The 22,408-nt window shown below is 45.3% G+C and overlaps 1 protein-coding gene and 1 long non-coding RNA gene across 2 annotated transcripts in view; one reads left to right on the forward strand and one right to left on the reverse strand.

The window, feature by feature from the left end:
* Window positions 1-8,321, reverse strand: part of GYG1 (glycogenin 1) — a 36,839-nt gene extending 28,518 nt beyond the window's left edge. The window contains exons 1-4 of the mRNA XM_043474060.1: window positions 8,126-8,321; window positions 5,322-5,457; window positions 3,290-3,464; window positions 2,829-2,991 (exon numbers count right to left, since the gene is read on the reverse strand). Of these exons, the coding sequence (XP_043329995.1) occupies window positions 2,829-2,991; window positions 3,290-3,464; window positions 5,322-5,457; window positions 8,126-8,306 (655 nt within the window). The 5' untranslated portion in view covers window positions 8,307-8,321. The remainder of the gene's footprint in view (window positions 1-2,828; window positions 2,992-3,289; window positions 3,465-5,321; window positions 5,458-8,125) is intronic.
* A 793-nt stretch (window positions 8,322-9,114) lies between these two features.
* LOC122445074 lies at window positions 9,115-19,186 on the forward strand. The gene is made up of 2 exons (XR_006270440.1): window positions 9,115-9,253; window positions 18,583-19,186. It is a non-coding gene; the product is annotated as an uncharacterized LOC122445074 (long non-coding RNA).
* The last annotated feature ends 3,222 nt before the right edge of the window (window positions 19,187-22,408 follow it).

Here is a 22,408-nt window from a genome sequence, read left to right on the forward strand (position 1 = left end):
CCACAACCAGAGAGCAGCCCCTCTCCTCGCAGCTGGAGAAAAGCCCGCGCTGCAGTGAAGACCTACCATGGCCAAAAATATAAAAAATAAATAACATTAAAAAGGAGAATACCCATAAGCTCCTATCTACACAGCTGAATTCTCAACTCTTTCAACTAGGTATTTCTACGAGTCACAGAAATAATTCACATCCTTTGCCACCAACGAGCCAGTAAATGGAGCACCCTCCAGAAAGGCCAGCTCCTGGAAACCCTGCTGCTGAATAATGAATGTGCTCCCAGGCACAGAGAGAATCTCCTGCGGTTTCAGATTCCAGCTGAAAAAGTAGAAAGTGCTTTCTAGTTGAGCCCTCTTCACACGTTCTTGCTTCTTAACAACGGACCATCAACTCCTTTAGGAGCTCTTGGCTCCAGAACAGATACATGATCCAGGTTGGTTTCTACCAGCTAATTAAACCATTTTATATTCTGAAATTGTAACCCAGTAATTTATCATGGCACACTGTTTGGTATCCAAACTTTCATCTTGCAACAACAGAATCTAGTATTCTTCAGAATTAGAAAGTGGATTCTCTTTACGCGATTACAATCGTGTCCGTTTTAGGTAGCTAGATCTACTGTAGAATGTGACTCACTCACTAGATCTGAGAATTTACACGGAATTTCTGGCAGGATTATGCTACTTCCTTTAAATTTAATGAGAGGAGGTGAAGAAAGCCACAATCTGACGCAAAGGTTAAGACAGACAGTGGACTTCTGCTAAAAATACTCTTATCTTCCTTCTGTGCAAAGGTAACTATTTTTGTGTGAGCAAGAGAAATACATGTTTTGAACTCAAATGCCAATATAATTTTCATTCCTTATATGAAAGGAAAATAGCAGGAGCTACAAAATAAATCAGTGACGTGAAGAAGTTACATTTGGCCATAACCACAGTCAGCACTCAAGGCATCATTTCTCACTTAAGGTTGCTTAAAGTAAGAACGCACTTCCTGTCGGAGGCTGCCGTTTATTACGGCTCAGATGCTTTTGCTCACTGTTTTAAGGGCACATAATGACTTGGCATCGAGCAGAATTTCTCAACCTTGGCACTACTGACCTCTTTGAGCCGGATGAGTCTCTGGTGTGGGGGCGTGCGATGGAGGATGTTTAGCAGCATCCCTGGCCTCTACTCACTAGCTGCCAGTCCCGCCTCCCCATTCACTTGTGACAACTAAAAATGTCTCCAGACACTGCCAAAAGTCCCCAGGGGGCGGGGCCAAATCACCCAGGTTTAGCACTGCTGGTATAGAGTACAGACTAGTCAAACAGTGAGACAAGATTGAGATTTAAGTTTCTCCTCCTTTTTCAATGACATTTCAAACAGCTGCTATTCCAAATCCTCAAATGACGAAACAGAATTCAATTTCTGTGAACAGCAACAACAAAAACCCAATTTCAATTTTATATGTAACTAAAAATGTTTTGGGCTTCCCTGGTGGGGAAGGTAAACAATCTGTCTGCAATGCAGGAGACCTGGGTTCAAGCCCTGGATCAGGAAGATCCTCTGGAAAAGGGAATGGCTCCCCACTCCAGTGTTCTTGCTTGGAGAATTCCGTGGATAGAGGAGCCTGGCAGGCTAAGGTTCGTGGGTCACAAGGAGTTGGACATGACTGAGTGACTAACACACACAAAAATGTTTTAAATTCCAATCTCTTAATTTCAGCAATCCCATGAACTTCTAGATGTACTTTTAATTCAAAAAGTTTAAATTTGAAATTGTAATTTTTAACTTTGCAACTAGTTAATGGAGATGAACCCCTGTATTTGCATCCAGGGCTGAACTTTATGTCAGCTGAGGATGGTCATTCCCGCTGGCGTCAAAAGATCTGCTCACTGCAAATCTCACACCTGCTCTTGGAGAGGAAAGCGGCCCCTGGGGCCTGGGGTCTGCCCAGGGCTCTGGCCTCCCCCCCGGCTTCTGCCACAGCGTCAGGTATCTGACAGAGAGTCATTGCCGAGAGGGGGTCTCCTTGTACAAATCCTTCTTCCTAGATACAACTGGGTCTTTTCTTAATTCAAAGGATCCATCAACATTTATTTTCTAAAAAGTTGCTTTTGCCTACTAACTGCCAGCTTTGTGGTTTGTGTTAAAAACAAAGTGACTTATTATTTATTATTTTAGAGACTGGCCTAAAATAGAAGTATACCTAACTAATTAATTTAACCAAAATTCTCCAAAGGATGTGAGGCCCTAAATCCCAGTCACCACCTTTCTATGTAAACGTACTGACAGCTATAGACAGACACACACACGCATTACGGAAAATGGACGGCGACTCCGCCGAGGTTCTCTGCTGCAGCTCTGCAGACCGCACTCTATGTGATGCATGGCCTCACAGGCCGTGAAAACCTGGAGACGAAGATTACTCACAGCGCCATGTTCTGAGAATGAGAGCCTAAATTATTCCTCAAATTTCCACGGAGACAATTCTGGGTCCTCCTGTTAGTTCTTGCACTTCAGTTTACTGAGGCTTAAGACAGCTGTTAACCTCTCCTTTGTTTAGTGGTCTTCTGAATCCCTGAATAGTCACGGTTGCTTTAATCACGCTCTAATTTAGACACAGGAAGATCAATGAAGGGCAAGTCTGTAAAACAGCCGAGGTACCTAGGGGAAAAAGATGCATGCACGCACACACATACTATTCCCCAGAACAACACAGCCTAAAACGCTTGTCACGTCACATGTATCACTACCCTGCAGACACAAGGGCACGCAGCAGCTCCCTGAGAAGAGCAGCCCCGGGAGTTGTTCACAGCTTATCCGATACGGGGAAAGCGGGTACGTACCATCAAAGCTACCTTGCTCGGAAGCAAGACGCAGCAGCTGATTGTATGTTTCGACTGAAGGCTGATAAACAAAGACTCCAGAATTGAAGCAGTCAGGCCACCCCGGGTCTGGTGCCGCCGACAGTTCTTCTCTCTCAAAAAGATCGTCAATATTGGCTAGGACCTGATTCAAGGGCAAGGGGGTGGGGAGAAGGGAAAGCATTTCAGAGCTGTTCTTCTATAGCAGAACCCTTCCTAAGTTCTCCTTAAGTTATCCAGCACACCAGATGCGATCTGTTGCTGGACTAACTCATCAGACGACACCTGTGAGGCAGGCTGGTCTTACTCTCCTCCGACACCTGACACTTTTCCCAACAGCGGTTTTATCTGCACTTTACTGTGAAGTCCTGACAGCATTCTTCACATGCCTAACTGGTTTCAGTTACTATATCCATCTCTCCAGCCATCAAAGGCACACTCACCAGAGTATCTGCATCCATGAATACACATTTGGAGTACTGTGTGAGTGTCCAGCAGTGGAGTTTAGTCAACGTGACACCCAACTCAGGCCTCTTCATTAAGGTGAGATGCGCAGAATCACCGCTGTCCAGGACATCCACCACGATGACTTCATCAAAGACGGTCTCTAAAGTTTTCCTGTCAAAGTGAAACCCAGAAAACAGCTCTCAGCACCTCTTCAGAACAAGTGACCCATATAACATAAGACTGCATCCTTATTAGCTTATCAACAATGACAGCAATCTGTTACTTTGGTATACTACGGTCTCTTAAATATGTCCTAACTGGCTTCAGCACAAACTGTTGATTTGCATGTGCAGTTAATTTCACTAAAATGGTAAGAACTGCTTATGGTGAGGATGAACTGCTTGTCTTAAACAGTATCATAGAAGAAGTTCCGTATGTTTTATTGTACCACTGAATACCAGGCAAGTTGTGAAATAGCCTGTAAAAATGTAACTGATGTTTGGTCAGATGTCTTTTCAACAGCTGACATCTTTAACAATAATATTTTATTAGAACTGATTCTTGCTGACCACTGAATCCTTTTCCAAGTAATGCTGAGTTAAGACATACAGTATCTGCACTGAAGCCCATAACTAATTAATAATTTTTGCTAAGGAAGCTGACAACTGCCTGAAGCTGTGTGTCGTAAAAGAAGCTGAGTGACTCAATGACTCGGTTTCCATTCTTTTGCATCGAATACACCAACATTTGTTATATGCTTAGCACTCCTGGCATGAGCGACTCACTCTGGTTTGTGAGGTATAAGACTTCTCCCTGCCCAAAATTAACTACAGACTGACTTTAGAAAGCAAGCCAGAGGTGAGAGAAGCGGCGGTGTACTTCCCAGGTGAGACACTAAACTCAACACAAGAAAAAAAGCAGGAGAAAGACAGGCCATCACTCAAAGTTGACAACAACATCACGCATGTGGAACAAAACTGATATCGCACTAGTCACCTCCAAAGCTGTACAAAAATATGTTCCAGTTCACACTGTAAACTTGATTTCTTTGAAAGAAATGGTTGTGTACCACTGACGACCGGAAAGGGGGCTTGGTTTCTTGGTTTCTAAGACCACACCCTCTTTCTTACAGTATCCTCACTAAAGTGATTATAGATGAGGACATACACAGAGGAGGCAGTTTGGGGGTAATTTGGTTTTCCTAAATTACCCTTTAGGAACAAGCTTGTTAGTGTGTGAGATATACGTATGCATATATAATGCCTCTTTTTCAGGGGTCTTTGGCACGTGCTTACATTTTTTGAAAAGAGTCACAAAAGGGGCATTTTCAACTTCTAAAATGGATAAAAGAACGCAAAAATAAATGCAATACAGAGGTGCTAGTGTGGCAAGGTACCCTTAAATAAGTTAGTATGAGGATCAAGGCAGTTGATTCATATACTTCAAAATTTAACTCCAAAAAAGTAACATGAACTAACCCAATCAACAAGCAGCTTGTACCCCTCAGGGTCTTTCTTAGCAGGACCCCTATTTCAGAGAGCCCTTTGGAAAATATCTAGTCTACTGAATTGTAAATAAAGATCATTAGGTTACTAATGTCAGATGTGGTGGAGAAAACTGCTACTTTCTTTCAAAGGCAAGGGAGGTCTGCTTGGCTGGAAACAGGACAGTAGCCCCCGCTCCCTTTGGGGGAAAGGCATGCAGGTGAGGCAGGACGACGCAGAGGGACGGCTGGACTGAGTCACTCGCTTGGATCACCCGGAGGGGACCTGCCTATGAGAGCGCCCAGCCCTGGCTGGGACCAGCAAGTACTAGGGCCAGAACTCCACCTCCCAGATGGAGCGTGGTTGGAACAGCTCCCAAGAGCCAGGAAGAGGCTTCGGACCCAGGAATCCTTCAATCAGCAGCGCTCATCACTCTCCACCAGCACTCAGCCCCTGCAAAGGGTCTGGCCTGAAGGTCCACTGAGGCCAGAAACAGGGGAGGGGATGTCAGAGCCCAACCGACGGCCCGGCGGCGTGTCCTCACCTCATGGAGTCCGAGACCTGCGGGGTGATGAGCACGACCAGCCTCCTGGAGGTCCTGTGCTGTTTCAGAGACAAACCCAGGACCAGGGCTCCTTTGGCGTAGGAATCGTTTGTGGTCAGTGTTACAAAGGCCTGATCTTAAAACAAGGAAAAGAAGGTGTTCATTACATCATTCTAACTAGAGAACAGGACCCCAGGACCCTGGTCAACCAACAACTGGGCAAAATCAACTCCTCTGTGATTAACCTGCTCGCCTAATAAAGGAACAGCCTCCTGGGGGGTGGGGGCGGGGGGAGAGAGAACCCAGGGACCACTTTAAGAGGGTCTCAGTACCATTCTTTAGCAGGAGATCATTGGCAACCTTCAAGAGGCTATAAAAATTAAATCCAATATAGAGTCCAGACATGCTAAATTCTCAGACTACACAGTAGCTTAACACCCAGAGGGCAAGGACCAGGTAGCAGAGGAGAGATGAAGAAGCGCATTTTCTGTCTATCCTACACGGTACCATAGACAGTATTCTCAGTCAGGAACAGACCCAGCCAACAACCTCACTGACAGCGTCTGAAGCAGAGGCCACATTCTTCATCCAGGCGCTCACATGTGCCAAGCCTCAGGCTTTTTCAACCCTCTCCTCAACCTGGAGCCAAGAGTCCACAGTCACCCAACCACCTCCCCAGAGTCGCTCAGAGTCTCTCTTAAGCATCACTTCCCCCGAGAAGCCTTCCCTCCTTGATGCTCCCATCTAAATAGGGGCCCATCACTGCTGAGTGTATTTAGGGACCACCTCACAAGCTCTAGCAAACCTGCCTCCTTTTACTTGGAGAAGCAAGCAGTACATCCCACCCAGGACCCTGGGGCCCTTCAACCCTCTCTTCCACACTCATGGTTGTTCTGTTGCTCAGTCATGTCTGACTCCCTGTGACCCCCTAGACTGCAGCCCGCCAGGCTCCTCTGTTCATGGACTTTTTAAGGCAAGAACACTGCAGTGTTCTCCTCCAGGGGTCTGTCCTGACCCAGGGATCAAACCCACATCTCCTGCTTGGCAGGTGGATTCTTTACCACCTGGCCACCAGGGAATACCCCCCCCCCCCACACACATATTCAAAAATCAATCTCCAATAATCACTTAGTTGCCAATACATGAATTATTCTTCCTCCTGAACAAGCCCAACTCTCCCAAGACCACCAGCCAAGCCTTTAGGGTTTCTTTAGTCCTTCCCAGGAGGATTCCGGGACACATGCCCTCCTGAAAGGGATTTTAACGTTTGAACAGGTTGGTGGGCATCCAAGCACAAAGGATCCAGCGCTGCCGGGGCTGACGTGGGTCCCTGCTGGCCAAGCAGGGAGTCGGGCACCATAACAGAGTCACTGATTCTGTCTTAGGTTTCCTCTTCCCGCCTTTCCCGTTTTCTAGTGGAGCCTGGAGGCAAATTCCCACGAGAAGAGGACACTGGAGGCCGTCCACTGGGCCAGCACACTCCCCAACCGCAGATCTGAGGGCAGCCTTCACACACAGCCTTGGATTCTCTGTTAAGCAGTAGATCTGGCGTTTCTACCTGCACCCCGCCCTCCCCCAGGGTCATCTGCCTCTCAGCCAGTCACTCTAGGAAAGCTCAGAACAGCGCCCCCATCCCTTGACATACCCATCACCCCCTGCCTGTTCTCGTTTCTTCAACCCATCGTAAGACAGCAATATTTTGGTCGGCCCACCGCAAGGGCGCTTAACGTGGGGCAAGATGAATGATGCTTCAACTCAAAGATGGTCCTGATTCCAGGACCATGGAGGAGGGCATGGCAACCCACTCCAGTATCCTTGCCTGGAGAATCCCCGGCCAAGAGGAGCTACAGTCTGTGGGTCCCCAAGAGTCGGACATCACTGAGGCCACTTAGCGCGCACACACAGCGGGGGATCAAGGAGAAAAGTTTACAGGTAAGTAGGATTCCAGGCTTTCAGGAAGCAAGGATGTGGATGATTTCCCAAAGGAAGCGGGAGGCAGGACAAACCTTAGGAACCGAGGTTTGCAAGGCGAACCTAGCAAAGGAAAGGCAGCTGGGGAGGAGGCTAAACCCGCCCGGAGATGGCCGAGCCCCGGGTGACTGCTGAGACCTTTCCGCAGTTCAGTGGCTGCAATAACCCCACTATCAGACTCAACAGCACGGGCTGGGGTCCTCGGGGGCAGACTCGCCGAGCGGCCCGGACACTCTGCAACAAGTGGGCCGGCGCCTTCCCACCTCGCGGGTCCCGCTCCCCGGGGGCGCTCGCCGGGCTCGGGCTTCCCGCAACCCAGCCCCATAGGCCTAAAAATAGGCTCGGCGAGGCGGCCAGCTCCGGGACTGACGGCCGAGGAGCCGGGCCCGGGCCGCCAGCGGGCCCGCCTCGCGGCCGCCCCTTCCCGGAGGTCCCAGCCCGCGGGCCGTGGCGGCGGCGCCCCGAGACCCCGCCGCGCTCCGGGCGTCGGGCCGGGCGCCCCCGAGGAGCCGGCTCCCCGCCCCTACGCAGCCCGCCGCACTGCTCCGCCCGCCCGCCCTTCACGGTGCGCGCAGGAGGAAGGGCAAGGAGACGGAAGCAGGAACGGGGGCTCCGGCGGCGGGCCCAGGCGCTGCGCGGCGGGGGCCCCTCGGCCGCGCTCCGGCTCGGGACGGCCGCGCGGGCCCCCGGGGCAGCGGCTGACGCAGGAAGCGACACGCCCGGCCGCGGCCAGCCTGCAACTTCGCGGCGGTCCTCGTCCTGCCGGGAGCGCCCCCGGGGCGGAGGGCCGGGTGCGGGGGGGAAGCGCGGCGGCCGCGGCGGGCGGCGCGTACCTGTCATGGTGCAGCCGGGGGCGCGGGCGGCCGCCGCAGCCGCAAGTTCGTGACTCGGAGACGCCGCGCGCGGGGAGCGAGCGCGGCCGGCGAGGAGGCGCGGCGGGAGCCGAGCGTCCGCCCGGAGCGCTCTTATAGCGGCCGTCACGTGGCCGCGCACGCTCCCCGCGCCCGCCGGCATCCTCGCGGGGAGGCGGCCCGGCGCCGCGGGACCCGGGTCCTCACCCAGCCCTTCCCCTGGAGGCCTGGGCCCCGCGTCCCCTCCCGCGGCCGCTCTGGTTCTGGTCCGGCTCCCGCGGGGCACCTGCCTGAGACCCTGCTTTGGGGATCTGGAGGGGGACTTTGGCGGCAGAGTGTGGCATCCCAGGGACAAACTCCCAAAGAAGCCAAGGATTAGGGAACTTTACAAAACAAAGCGAAACCCCCAGATCACCCCAGTTAGAGTAATTCTTCTTAACTGCTTGTGTGAAACATCAAGTGTAACTGCACTTTCTTCACCTGGAATTCCAGATCACCCTCCGGAAGCATTTCTCAGCGCTCTCACCAGCGGTTTCGGGGCCTTAACCGAAAAACAGAATGAATATTCAGTACGTTAGATTCTCGAAGTCCTCTGCATCAATTAGATATTCCAGTGTTTCACTGAATCGACAAACGTTAACTCAGTGACGTAGGTTCTATAATCTTCATTTTACAGGTGAAGAAGCTGAGGCACAGAGAAGTCACTTGGCTGTGGTCGTATCATGGAAGTGGAGAAGGGAGGGCTTGAACCGTGGCAGTTTTGTTACAGAACTGACCTTGCGAGCAAGACCGTGACATCTCTGGTCCTGCTGCTGCTGCTGCTAAGTCACTTCAGTCGTGTCCGACTCTGTGCGACCCCGTAGACGGCAGCCCACCAGGCTCCCCCGTCCCTGGGATTCTCCAGGCAAGAACACTGGAGTGGGTTGCCATTTCCTTCTCCAGTGCATGAAAGTGAAAAGTGAAAGTGAAGTCGCTCAGTCGTGTCCGACTCTCAGCGACCCCATGGACTGCAGCCCACCAGGCTCCTCCATCCGTGGGATTTTCCAGGCAAGAGTACTGGAGTGGGGTACCATTGCCTTCTCCGATCTCTGGTACACTGGTGCCCAAAAGGTTAGTAAACTATGCTAACTGTGGTTGGGTAATACAGTCTTTTAGGTTAATCTGTTTCACAAATCATGAAAAAGTGAATTTGTCATTTTTCTAGGAAGTTGAGAAATAGTTCTCTGATGTGACCACACCCTTCTCTCCCCATCTCTTCCATCCAGTCCAATCACACAGGAAAGCAGCAGCTAGTATTGATACAATTCTCTGCAAACAGTAGTTGCTCAGTATCTGCTGAATGGAAACCAAACAGGAAGTTGACAACATCAGTTGAAACAACGAAACAGATGCTTTAGAATGGGTGATTTATTTGTAAGGGTGGTATTGCTGTTCTCAAACCCATCAGGTATGTGTGCTTAATCACTCAGACAACTCCTTCCGACTCTCTGCAGCCCTGTAGGCTGTAGCCCACCAGTCTTCTCTGACCATGGAATTTTCCAAGCAAAAGTACTGGAACAGGTTGCCATTTCCTACACCAGGGAATCTTCCTGACACAGTATTTGAACCCCAGTCTCTGGTGCCTCCTGCATTGGCAGGCAGATCCTTTACCACTAGTGACACCTGGGAAGCCCAAACTAATTATATCACTGCTTATTCACAGGTAGGCGTGGACCTCCTACATCAGAATCACCTGGGGGCACTTGTTAAAAAGGCAGATTTTTGGTTCTAAGCCCAGACCCCTGAATCAGAGTCTTAATAATAGAACCCAGGAATCAGCATTTTAAATGTCATCTCTGGGAGACTCTTGAATCCCTTCCCCATCCTGACCATAGCAATTGATACCACTGATTCACTTCGCAAGACCTCCTGATTACTTGGCATTCTAAACTTCCTTTGAAGGAAGTGGAATTGTAGGGAGAAGGTGCAGTAAGTGGGTTACCACTTACTCAAAGCCTACAAGTTTAAGAAGAGTTGGAGCTCTTTAAGGACTATAAGGCTTCCCAGGTGGTGCTAGTTGTAAAGAACCCGCCTGCCAATGCAGGAGATTTAAAAGATTCAATCCCTGGGTCAGGAAGATCCTCTAGAAGAGGAAATGGCAACCCATTCTAGTGTTCTTGCGTGTAGAATCCCATGGACAGAGGAGCCTGGTGGGCTATTGTCCATAAGAGTCAGACACAACTGAAGCAACTTAGCAAGTATGCAAGGAAGATAAAAGGCTATCGCTGAGTTGCACCTACCTGAGGAGAGGAAAGGGGCGCTAGTGGTAAAGAACCCGCCAGCCAAGCAGGACATGTGAGAGGCGCAGGTTCAACCCCTGGGCCAGGAAGATCCCGTGGAGGAGGAAATGGCAACCCGCGCCAGTGTTCTTGCTTGGATTAGCCCACGGACAGAGGAGCCTCGTACCCTACAGTCCACGGGGCTGCCAAGAGTTGGACACGACTGAAATGACTTAGCCCCACATGTGCACCGGGAAAGGGAAAAGAGTGCAGCTTTCAGGTTGGAATTGCTCTTTTCCATACTGATCAGTGGACTCGAGAGAGTGAGGTTTTCCTCTGTCACCCAGGAACCCTTCTGCCCTTAAGACACTTAACCACCTGCTGCTTGAAACCTTAAGTATTCAGACTGGGCTCCCACAGGGTGTGGTTCTGGGGCCAAAAGGGCAAAGTCTAGAGGGAGAGCTGGGGCCAGCTAGAGCTGACAGGCTTTCCTTAGGAACAGCGCCTCTCTGCTCCACACTCCCCCCACGCTCCCACCAACCCACGGTGCTTCAGTAAAAGCAGTCACCAGAGCCTCCTTCTTGTGTTTCATATGAGAAAAACGTTTACAGGAGACAGAGTCACGGAAACAGAGACTGCAGCTTTTACCACATGGAGTCACATAGGGGCATTTTAAGGTTGCAGTCTATTCTTGCATGTTGTCTTAATTGAGATTACTAATCGTGACCCACTGACCAGTTTTCCTGAGGCTATTCCACATTGAGCTTCTTGAATTATGAGATCAAAGCGTCTCAGATTTTAATGTGACCACAAACTGCCTGGGGATTTTGTTGAAATGCAGATTCTGACTCAGTGGTTTGGGGTGGACCTCTCAGGTGATGTCCCAGGCTGTGGACCAAGTAGGTGTTCAAACATTCTGACTTATAAGGCTTTGCAAGTAGTAGATGGATACTACCTGCAAATACCACCTTAATAGATGTACCGAGACAGATGTTTGAGACTTTCATTTGTTTATTGTTTTTCTGTGAAATTTAAACTTGTAGAATTTCTGAGTCCTAAAAAGAGATTTAAGGTAAAAAAAAAATCTGTATTCTACAAGAGTACCCAGAACTATTAACCATTTAAACTTTTGCTAAATCCATATATTCAGCGTGGTCGGTCCAAATTAATTTTTAGTTGGCCTTGGAATGCATTATGTAATTTTTTTTGGCAGGATACTTACCTTCTTGATTATGTTTTGTTTAAGATAATGCCGAAATCAGTTTGCATTCCCTTGAGCACACAGGCTAATTGATGGTGGGAACAACTGACCTGGAAATATAATCAAGAGCAGAGGGCAATGTGCTGCCCTAAGACACAAAGAGTTCCCATGGACAGTCCATGGGGTAGATACACCGCATCTGGCCAAACTCAGGAACTAGCTAGGTAACTGACAGCTTAATAGTTTTCCCTTAATTGATAATACATAAAATCCATACCTGGAATTGTTGCCAGTGACCACAATCGTGTTCATATCTAAACTGGAAGCTTAGTTTCAAGATACATTATCCTTGGAGGCCCAAAGGAGCCCATTCTTTACTCAAGAGTTGGAGTCCCAACTCCACATGTCCCTAGAGCTTGGTGACCAGCTACATTACCTTAAAAGAAAGTTTTGTTGTTGTTCAATTGCCAAGTCCTGTCCGACTCTTTGTGACCCCATGGACTGCAGCACGCCAGGCTTCCTGTCCTTTACCATCTCCTGGAGTTTGCCCAGATTCATGTCCATTGAATCAGTGATGCCATCCAACCATCTCATCCTCTGTCACCCTCTTCTGCCTTCAATCTTTTCCAGCATCAGGGTCTTTTCTAATGAGTCAGCTGTTCACATCAGGTGGCCGAAGTATTGGAGCTTCAGAATCAGTCCTTCCGATGAATATTGAGGGTTGATTTCCTTTAAGATGGACTGGTTTGATCTCCTTGCTGTCCAAGGGACTCAGTCCTCTCCAGGACCACAGCTCAAAAGCATCAGTTCTTTGGCTCCCAGCCTTCTTTATGGTCCAGCTCTCACGTCCGTACATGACTGTTGGAAAGACCATAGCTTTGATTATACGGACCTTTGTCAGCAAACTGATGCCTTCACTTTTTAGCATGCTGTCTAGGTTTGTCATAGCTTTCCTGCCAAAAAGCAGCCGTCTTCTAGTTTCATGGCTGCAGTCACCTCCGCAGTGATTTTGGAGCCCTAGGAAAGGAAATCTGTCACTACTTCCACCATTTCCCCTTAAAAATATTGAGTTTTAAGCTGACTTTTTCACTCTCCTCTTTTACCCTCATCAAGAGGCTCTTTAGTTCCTCTTTGCTTTCGCCATTAAAGTAGTATCATTATATCTTTATGGAGACATAAAGCACATACTGTGAAATCAAGCTGTTTACCGTATACAATTAGGGGCTTCCCTGGCGTTTGGTGGTTATGACTCTGTAGGCGGCATGGGTTTCCATCCCCAGTCGGGAACTAAGATCCCACATGCCATGAGGTGTGACTGAAAAAAAAAAAAGCACACAATTTTAGTTTTTAGTATATTCACAGAGTTGTGTAAACACCACCACAATTTAAGTAGAGAATATTTTCATCACCCCAAAGAAACCTGTAACCACTTGCAATCATTCCTCTTTCTTTCCCCTTTCCTCAGCCTTCGGTCAACTACTGATCTACTTTCTGTCTCTCTAGATTTGTCTATAGAGATTTGCCTATGTGTGGTCTTTTATAACTGGCTTGTTTCACTTAGCAAAATGTTTTTGTGGTTCTTCAATCTTGTGGCATGCATTATTGGTATTTCATTCCTTTTCATTGCCAAATAATATTTTGTAATATGGCTATACCAGTTTTAGTTATTCATATCATGAATAAACATGTTGATGGGCATTTCAGTAATTTCTGTTTTTTAGCTATTATGAGTAATGCTTCTATGAATATTTGTTTCCCAGTTTTTGTGTGAATATATGTTTTTCTTTCTCCTGGATATATACCAAGAGTAGAATTGCTAGATCACTTAGTAACTTTGTGTTTAACATTTCAAGACCTGCTAGACTTTTCAAAAGTATAGGTATTATTTTGCATTCCCACTAGTAGGAGAGTTCTAATTTCTTTGCTTTTTAGCCAATACCTGTTATTGTTGTTTTTTGTTTTTTTTTTTTTAAATGGCTATTCTAATGGATTCAGAGTGGTATTGGCCATTTGAGTATCTTCTTTGGAGAAATGTCCATTCAGACCCTTTACCCATACTTTAATGGAGTTGGTTTTTTTATTTTTGAGTTGTAAGTTACTATTTTTGTTTAGTTACTAAATCATGTCTGACTCTTTTGTGACCCTGTGGACTGTAGCCCCCAAGCTCCTCTGTCCACGGGATTTCCCAGGCAAGAATACTAGAGTTGGTTGCTATTTACTTCTTCAGGGGCTCTTCCTGACCCAGGGATAGAACCCGAGTCTCCTGAATGTGCAGGCAGATTCTTTACTACTTAGCCACCAGGAAAACCCTTTTGAGTTGTAAGAGTTCTTTGTAAGATAGGAGTTTGGGATTAACTTATACCTACTGCGAAAGTCACTCAGTCGTGTCTGACTCTGTGACCCCATGCACTATACAGTCCATGGAATTCTCCAGGCCAGAATACTGGTGTGGGTAGCCTTTCCCTTCTCCAGAGGATCTTCCCAACCCAGGGATCGAACCCAGGTCTCCCACTTGCAGGAGGATTCTTTACCAGCTGAGCCACGAGGGAAGCCCAACTTGTACATACTACTGTATACAAACTAGGCGAACACCAGGAGCTACGGTATTGCGCAGGGAACTATGCTCAGTGCTTTACAATTATCTACAGTGGAAAGAATCTGAAAAAGAAGCTGAATCACACATGTGCATATACATACATACTACATATATGTAAATAACACTGGAAACTAACACAGTATTGTAAACTAACTATACTTCAATTAAAAAATCTGGGAAAAAAGAGGTCTTTATATATTCTAGATACAAGTCCTTTTCAGATATATATTACATGTATATAATTTGCAAATATATCCTCCCATTCCATGGGTTGCCTTTTCTTGCTAGTATATTTTGTAGCAAATAGTTTTACATTTCTACATAATCAGATTTATTTGTTTTTCTTTTTTGTGTTTGCTTTTGGTGTCATACCTAAGAAACTGTTGCCTAATTCAAAGTCATGAAGATTTACCCCTAAGTTTTCTTCTAAGAGTTTCATAGTTTTAATTCTTAAATTTAGGTCTGTAATCCATTCTGAGTTATTTTTTGTGTGTGATCTGAAGTAGAGGCCCAACTTCTTTCTTCTGTGTGTGAACATTGAGTTGTCCCAGCACCATCTGTGGAAAATACCATTGTTTCTCTTGAATTGTCTCGGCACCTTTGTTGAAAATCATTTGACTATAAATGTGAGAGTTCTATTTATGGACTCAGTTCTATTCCATTGACATATATGTCTATCCTAATGCTAGTTCCATGGTGTCTTGATTTCTGCAGCTTTGTAGTACGTTTAGAATTGGGAAGGGTGAGTTCTCTGTTTTTATTCTGTTTTCAGATGGTTTTGGTTATTCTGAATCCTTTGCATTTTCATATAAATTTTAGGATCAATTTATTAATTTCTACAGTAAAGGAATCTGTAACATTGATAAGCTTGCATTGAATTTGTGGCTCAATTTGGGGAGTTTTGACAACAATTAAGCCTTCTGATCTATGAACGTAGGATGTCTTTTCATTTACTTAAATCTTCTTTAATTTCTTTCAGCAATGCTTACTATTCTATTACCTTTTAAAACATATAACAAAACTCAAACAATTCAGGCTCATTAGCTATATATATCCCACAGGCATGGCAGCTGATTTTTTCATATCTACTAGATACTCTAAATTTATATTCTTGGCTAAAATCTGATTATTATTTAACTTTATACATGCAACAATATCTTGGCCCATCACAGGACAACCTTGACAAAAGTTCACTTTGGCTTTATTAGTAGTAATGACTGACACATACTTGATGCTAAGCTTCTTATGCATATTAAATCGTTTAACCTTCCCAGCAATCCGATGAGGTAGTCTCTACTCCCTGCCTTAGAGGTGAGGCACGGAGCTTGCCCAACATTTTGCAGCTAGTAGTTTGCGCGGCTAGGATTTGAACCAGGTGGCTTGCCTCTCCAGGCTGTGTCCTAACCTCTGTTTGGCAACGTGTGTAGGCTGTGCGCTACTAAAAAACATGTGTGTACCGTGAAAAGTCAGGCTTGCCTGCTACCTTCCTCCGGCCCCAGCCACCATGCTCCCTCTTAGAATGGCGTTGTCCTCTTGACTTTTCCCATGGTTTTAAGGATGTCACAAAAAACTCACTGTTGTGACTTTTCCTATGCTGTTGTTCAATCGCTTGCTCACGTCCAACTCTTTGCAACCCCGTGGACTGCAGCACATTTCCCTGTCCTTCACCATCTCCCGAGCTTGCTCAAACTCATGTCCATTGAGTCAATGATGCCATCCAAACATCTCATCCTCTGTTGTCCCCTTTCTCTCCTGCCCTCAATCTTTCCCAGCTCAGGGTCTTTTCCAGTGAGTTGACTCTTCACATCAGGTGGCCAAAGTACTGGAGCTTCAGCTTCAGCATCAGTCCTTCCTCTGAATATTCAGGGTTGATTTCCTATAGGATTGACTGGTTTGATCTCCTTGCCGTCTAAAGGACTCTCAAAAATCTTCTCCAACACCACAGTTCGAAAGCATCACTTCTATGGGTTCTATTTTTCCTAAATGTTACTTATTTTTGATGCTACACGTGGGCTTTCTCTAGTTGCAGTGCGCAGGCTTCTCACTGCTGTGACTTCATCTTGTTTCTAACCATGGGCCCTAGGGCACACATGCTCAACAGTTGCGGGCTGCGATGCCCTGAGGCATGCAGGATCTTAGTTCCCAGACCAGGGATCAAACCTGCTTTGGAAGGCAGATTATTAATGTTAACCGCTGAACCACCAGGGTTAATAGGCCCCTCCTATGGGCTCTTGCAGATGTTTCTTGGTGTCACAAAATTTCCTCTTTCAGAGGCTCCACGGGAAAATTTTCACCTTGGTCTTGGTATCAGAAAGAGTGTTGTACACCTTAATACTTAGTTTTTTTCATTATCTGATAGACATTTTGAGTCATATTAATTCTTTTTTTCTTTTTTAGGCCACTAAGAAGCTTAGAGCAAAATTTGTAACTTGCCAGTAGTTACTTGGCTCTTCACCCTGCATTTATTTATGCTTTGACCTTTTTTCTCCATTATTACCCTGCCTGATTTGTTTCTGAAGTTGCTGAGATCCTTTGGAAGTGGGGAAAGAATGTGGAATTAATTAGTAAATAATTAAGTGATCAGAGTTTTCTAGTGGGAGTAGAGAAGGGAAGATGACATTTCGGCTCAGTTTGGGTGACTGGAGTTTTTTACAGTGATCTGTCAGTAAAATGAAAATTTCATAGACAGGCTTAACTGATCCAGACATGGGAATAACCTGTAATTATTTTAAAATATTAAAAAGACACAGTAATGGCTTGATTTGTCAGCCTTAGTTTTATTATCTATTCTAACCAGTAATATATAACAACATGATAATGGTCAAAAGGGAAGGATAAGGTTATCCAGTTTCTCAAATATATTTCAAATATTTTTCACCTTTCAAGTTCTAGTTATCATATTTGCAATCTTATAGTTGATGGATTGTCATTTAAATTAGCTAATTATCAGGATGAAATTAGGAGAATCTCTTTGGCGGTTACCTTTTCTTTAAAATGCTTTATGATGGCATAATTTATATACAGTGATTTCACTTTTTAAAAGGATACAATTCAATGAGTTTTAACAAATATACAATCATATAACCATCACCACAATTATCTCCAAAACTTTCTTATTGTATCTTGTGGTCAATTCCATTCTCCTCCCCTGCCAAACACAGCTCTGATTTCCATTTGTCTAGATTTACTTTTTCTAGAATTTCATAGAAATGCAATCATACAGTATGTAGGCTCTTGTGTCTGGCTTCTTTTACTTAGCATGATACTTTTGAGATTTATTCATGTGGTTGAATATCAGTGGTTCATTCCTTTCTATTGCTGAATAGGATTCTTTTGCGTGCATATGCTGCTGCTAAGTCACTTCAGTCGTGTCCGACTCTGTGTGACCCCGTAGATGACAGCCCACCAGGCTCCCCCGTCCCTGGGATTCTCCAGGCAAGAACACTGGAGTGGGGTGCCATTGCCTTCTCTGTTTGCATGCATATACCACAATATAATTATTCAGCCGGTGGACATTAGAGCTGCTTCTACTTGGGTTTTATGAATAAAGCTGCTAGGAATATTCGAAGGAGTGGGTTACTGGGTTGTATAGTATGGTATATTTAATTTTATAAAGAAACCTTTAACTTTATAGAAATGGCAGTTAACTTTCAAAGGTCATTGCCAAATTCAGATATGACGGAGAAAAACAGAAGTTAATGTTTTTATACAACTCGCTTATGTCTTAAGATGATCGTATGTCCATTCGTGGTTCCCTGAGAGGAAAGGGGACATAAATCCCTGTGTGTATCACTGGGGAATTTCTTTTTTATAAGCATGGCAGTGCCATTCACTTCTGCTTGTCCAGCGTGTGTATACACAGGGCCTCATTTGAGAAGGACAGGAAAAGATGACTCCAAGGTTCATTATAATCCAAAGTCTTGGTGCTCTATCAACTGCAGGGATTTTGCTCAAAGAGCAGAAAACATGGAGAGAGAAAACACATTCCCAAACCTCAAGGTCACAATATATATTATAGAAAGCGTTCTCCCATGGATTGTGTCATTTGATCCTCAAAACAGCCAATCGTTAATCCAGCTGGATACATGACATTTTCACAAGGCCACTCTGGGAATCTAGAACAGTTTTATTCTTCTTTTTTAAAAAACTAAGCTTCCAGTTTTAAACATATTAAAGGCTGTAACAAGTACCCCCACCTAACTCAGGGCCATCGTCACATCACTGAACTGCACCCCATCCCTCAGACTCATTGTGTCTCTGATTCAATCTCAACCTTGAACCGCCAAGGTGAGGATGAGGGTGAGGGATGTATTATCGAGCACTATGTTTGAAAACAAAAAGTTTCATTTTTTGGTTTCTGTCTTGTCTTTTTCTTTTCCATCAGGAAAGTGACTTTCTTTAGCTCATGCAGAATGTATATGACCAGTGATGTAACAGAAACATGGAGAAGAGAAGAAATTGTTCAGGGTCATTTTAGTAGAGAGTAGCGAATCTGGGATACTCATTTCCAATGGAGACAATCAGTACGTCAACAGCACCCCACCATCGGCTGCTTCTTTTGATGTAAAGTAAGTGGAGGAATGAATGGGCACTGGATTTTTGAAGAAGCTCTCTAAGAATAAAAATAAAGGTAGAAAGTAAATGAAGATGGATGGACGCAAGGAGGAGCCTGAGAGAGGCTCCCAGCCCTTGGGCAGGCAGAGAAGGAGAAGGGGTGAGAGTGGAAGAATAAAGAAAGGTCCCAGGTGCTGGAAAAGCTGGTGTTAAAGGACATGCATGGTTTCCCTCCCTGTGATTCCCGAGCAGCTCCTAGAATAGATCCTGTTGCATATTTCTGGTTCCAGGGAGGGGTCATTTGAAAGAAGGCTTAATGATTTCTTGGAGTGTCCTAAAATCCTGAAATACCTCCACGAATCTGAAATTCTTTTTGATGACAAATATGTCACCTACAGTTAGAGAGAAAAATAAATTCTGATTGAGGGAGGAGAGACACTTGTTTTGAGTGCTAATTAATATCAGGCGCAGTAAAGAAGAAGTCCTACATGTATGATCTCATTTAATTTTTTTAGCAGCCTATGCAAGAGACTAGTAGCTCCATTTAGTAAACAAAAATGATGAAATGGAGAGGTTAAGAGACTGTTAACTTTCAATGTGTGACTATGCCTTTTTTGAGCCAGTAAAGAAGACTCTGTGTCAGGAGGTATTTTTGTCATATATGAGTACATTTGGTTTGGCTTGAAATAACTGCTGAAGATTTTTTAAAACAAAGTGCTTGCTAAAGCAACACGTTTTCAGAGGATGCATTGATTGAGGTATCACTGTTTTGCACATAGAGCAATTATAGTAACGTATGATTCTTGGAAACATGAATACCTAGTGCTATTGTTGTCATTTGTAAATTGAAAAGGTGTTTATGTAGAAGCAGACGTTTCCTCAGTCCTGGTACTAAAACTTTTTAAGGACTATTTAAGTTTTTTTCCCCCAAATATGTATTTTAAACAATTTTTTCCCAGTAAGACAAGAAAAAGTGGCTTACTATTATTTTTTACAGACCAATAAGGTCCTTGAGCTAGGAAATACTAACTCACTTCTCTTTTTTAAAAATTAATTAATTAATTTTAATTGGAGGCTAATTACTTTACAATATTGTAGTGGTTTATATTGCATGGCTCTTAAAGTTATGCAGCTGGCTGCTTTCACTTTTGCTTCTGAAGAACTTTCAAGTTCTTTGTGAGCAGATAAACATTTCCCCAAACATTTCAGATTTTGTTCTGTTGGATGATTGAGATAATTTTTGATTTGGAATTAAACAGCTGTTAAAATGTACTCGAGTACCCACCATGTTAACCTTCACTGGCAAGGATTTAGGACTCACAGTCTCCTAACATCTGTGTTTCAGAAAGATTTGCAGTCAGGAGTTGTAGGATGTGTGGCTGAAATGGCTCCATGCAGCACAGACTGACCTTGAACTGGGGACTTTTCTCGGCCAGTTTGCATCAGGAAAATCCCTCCCGCAGCCCAGGGTCTCCCTTGACTGCTCCAGAGCCAAAAGCTGTCGTCAGAATTTGATCCTACACCTCTCCATGCCAAACAGGATCCCACAGCCAAAACTGTCCTGTCATGGTGCATCATTTAGGACTCACCCGGCTTCTGGCCTGGCCAAGAGTTTCGGAGGGGTGCCAGTGTCTAACCTCCCCAGGCATATCAGAAAAGCAGCATGTGAGCTGCTTGGCAGGTTCAGTTGGGGTCAACTGAGGGCAGCCCTTTCTGGAAGCCAGTGGGTTCTCCCAAAGGGAGATGAGGCAAAGATGCCCAGCCACCTGCCCTGGAGTGATCCTGCTTAGGATTTTGGTGTGTTAGGCTAGAATCAAATCCATGAAAAAAGTGTGTGACCACTGTGAAGTGAAACTCACAAGGGGATGTCTGTAAGAAAGGCAGTACCCACCCCAGGGGCAAGCAGAAGAATGGCTTTTATCAAAGATACCGGTTCTCGAAATTTGGCCAACAGACCTCCTAGACAAATAGGTTTTGAAAGAAATAGTATTTACCTAGAAAAGGTGTTTAGATACTTTTCGAGGTCAGGAGAAAAGTGTTTCACAGCATAGAAGGCCCTGCAGTTCTCAAGAAATACGCTCAGCTGATAAGGACAGCTGGGTGTTTCTGACACACCTGGGATGCAGGACCATGTATCCCCTGCTCACAGAATCTTTTGGATTGGAGGCTTAAAAGTGAAGGCCTTAGATGGAAGACAAGTAATCAAGACATGGCTAATGTTAAAGGTGAAGTTTACATAAGGAAAAAATGGAAGGGAGAGGTTAATACAGGAGTCCACATTGATTTAAGATTTGATTTTTCTCTTTTGGAGACTTTATAGGATTTTCTTTATACTTTTGTTGGTTTCAAGAAGATTGAAAATTGAGTCCACGCTTTCAAGGTTAAATCGTGTGTGTGTATGTCCTCAGCTGTGTCTCTTTGCTGCCCCATGGACTGTAGCCCACAAGGCTCCTCTGTCCATGGAATTTTCCGGGCAACAATACCAGAGTGGGTTGTCATTTCCTACTCCAGGAGATCTTCCCAACCCGGGGCTAGAACCTGAGTGTCTTGAGTCTCCTTCACTGGCAGGTAGATTCTTTACTGCTGTGGCACCTGGGAAGCCCTAAAAATATACACACCATTGTGCAATTGTCTCAGTTGAAAAAAAAATACATTGTGTATATATGTACATATATACATAGGGAGTTAACTGTTTAGAGAAGTGCAGTATTTCTATACTGAAGTGGATTTTTTAAATTGACTAATAAGGGATAGAGTAGGCTATTTATTATTATAAATGTGGTTTTCATAATTATACTTAATTTTAGAGTAGATAAATTGTTTTAATATTTCAAAATAAGTATAGAAAGGTCTGTGGTGAAAAATCTTCCTCCTGCTCCTGTCTTGCTTTCTACAGGTAACCATCCCATGTGTACATAAGAACCTCCTCCACTTTTAAGCAAATAAGGACATCCTATCCATCTCGTTAAGGGGTACCACGTGCGGGAGTGCCCAAGCTAGTGCAGTAGGAAGACCCCGAGCTCACCTCCTCCCAAGGGCACACCTGAATTATGACTATTTATAGAAGAACTATTGTTGAGAAAAACCTAAAGACCAGTAGAAAAGATCTTCTATAACAAAAAATATAAAGAAGGAACCTCAATGAGACAGGTAGGACAGGGTAGAGCTGTGATTCTGTCAAGACCCGTACCACTGGTGGGTAACCTACAAATGGGAGGATAATTAAAATCGCAAAGTTTTTCCCCAAAGAGGAAGTGATCTGAGCCCCACATTGGGTCTCATAGCCTGGGGGTCCTGCACCAGGAAGACAAGCCCCCAGAATGTTTGACTTTGAAGGCCAGCAAGACTTATTTTCAGGAGAACCAGAGGGCTGTGGGAAATAGATTGCATACTTAAAGGGTGCACAAGTCACACTTGGACCCAGGTAGGAAGAAGCAATTCAAAAGGAGCCTGGGCAGACCCCTGCGCTGACATTGGAGAGCCTCTTGAAGAGGCAGCAAGAAGCTGGGGCCCATCCTGGGGACACAGATGCTGGAGGCAGCCACTTGGGGAGCTTGTTGCACCATGAGGACACCGGTGCTGGCAAGCAGCATTCTGGAACCCTCTCTCTAGTGTATCAGCACTGGGACCCAGCGCCACCCACCAGCTCGTCAGCT

The sequence above is a fragment of the Cervus canadensis genome, chromosome 7 (assembly GCF_019320065.1).
Source record: "Cervus canadensis isolate Bull #8, Minnesota chromosome 7, ASM1932006v1, whole genome shotgun sequence".
Classification (NCBI taxonomy): Eukaryota; Metazoa; Chordata; class Mammalia; order Artiodactyla; family Cervidae; genus Cervus; species Cervus canadensis.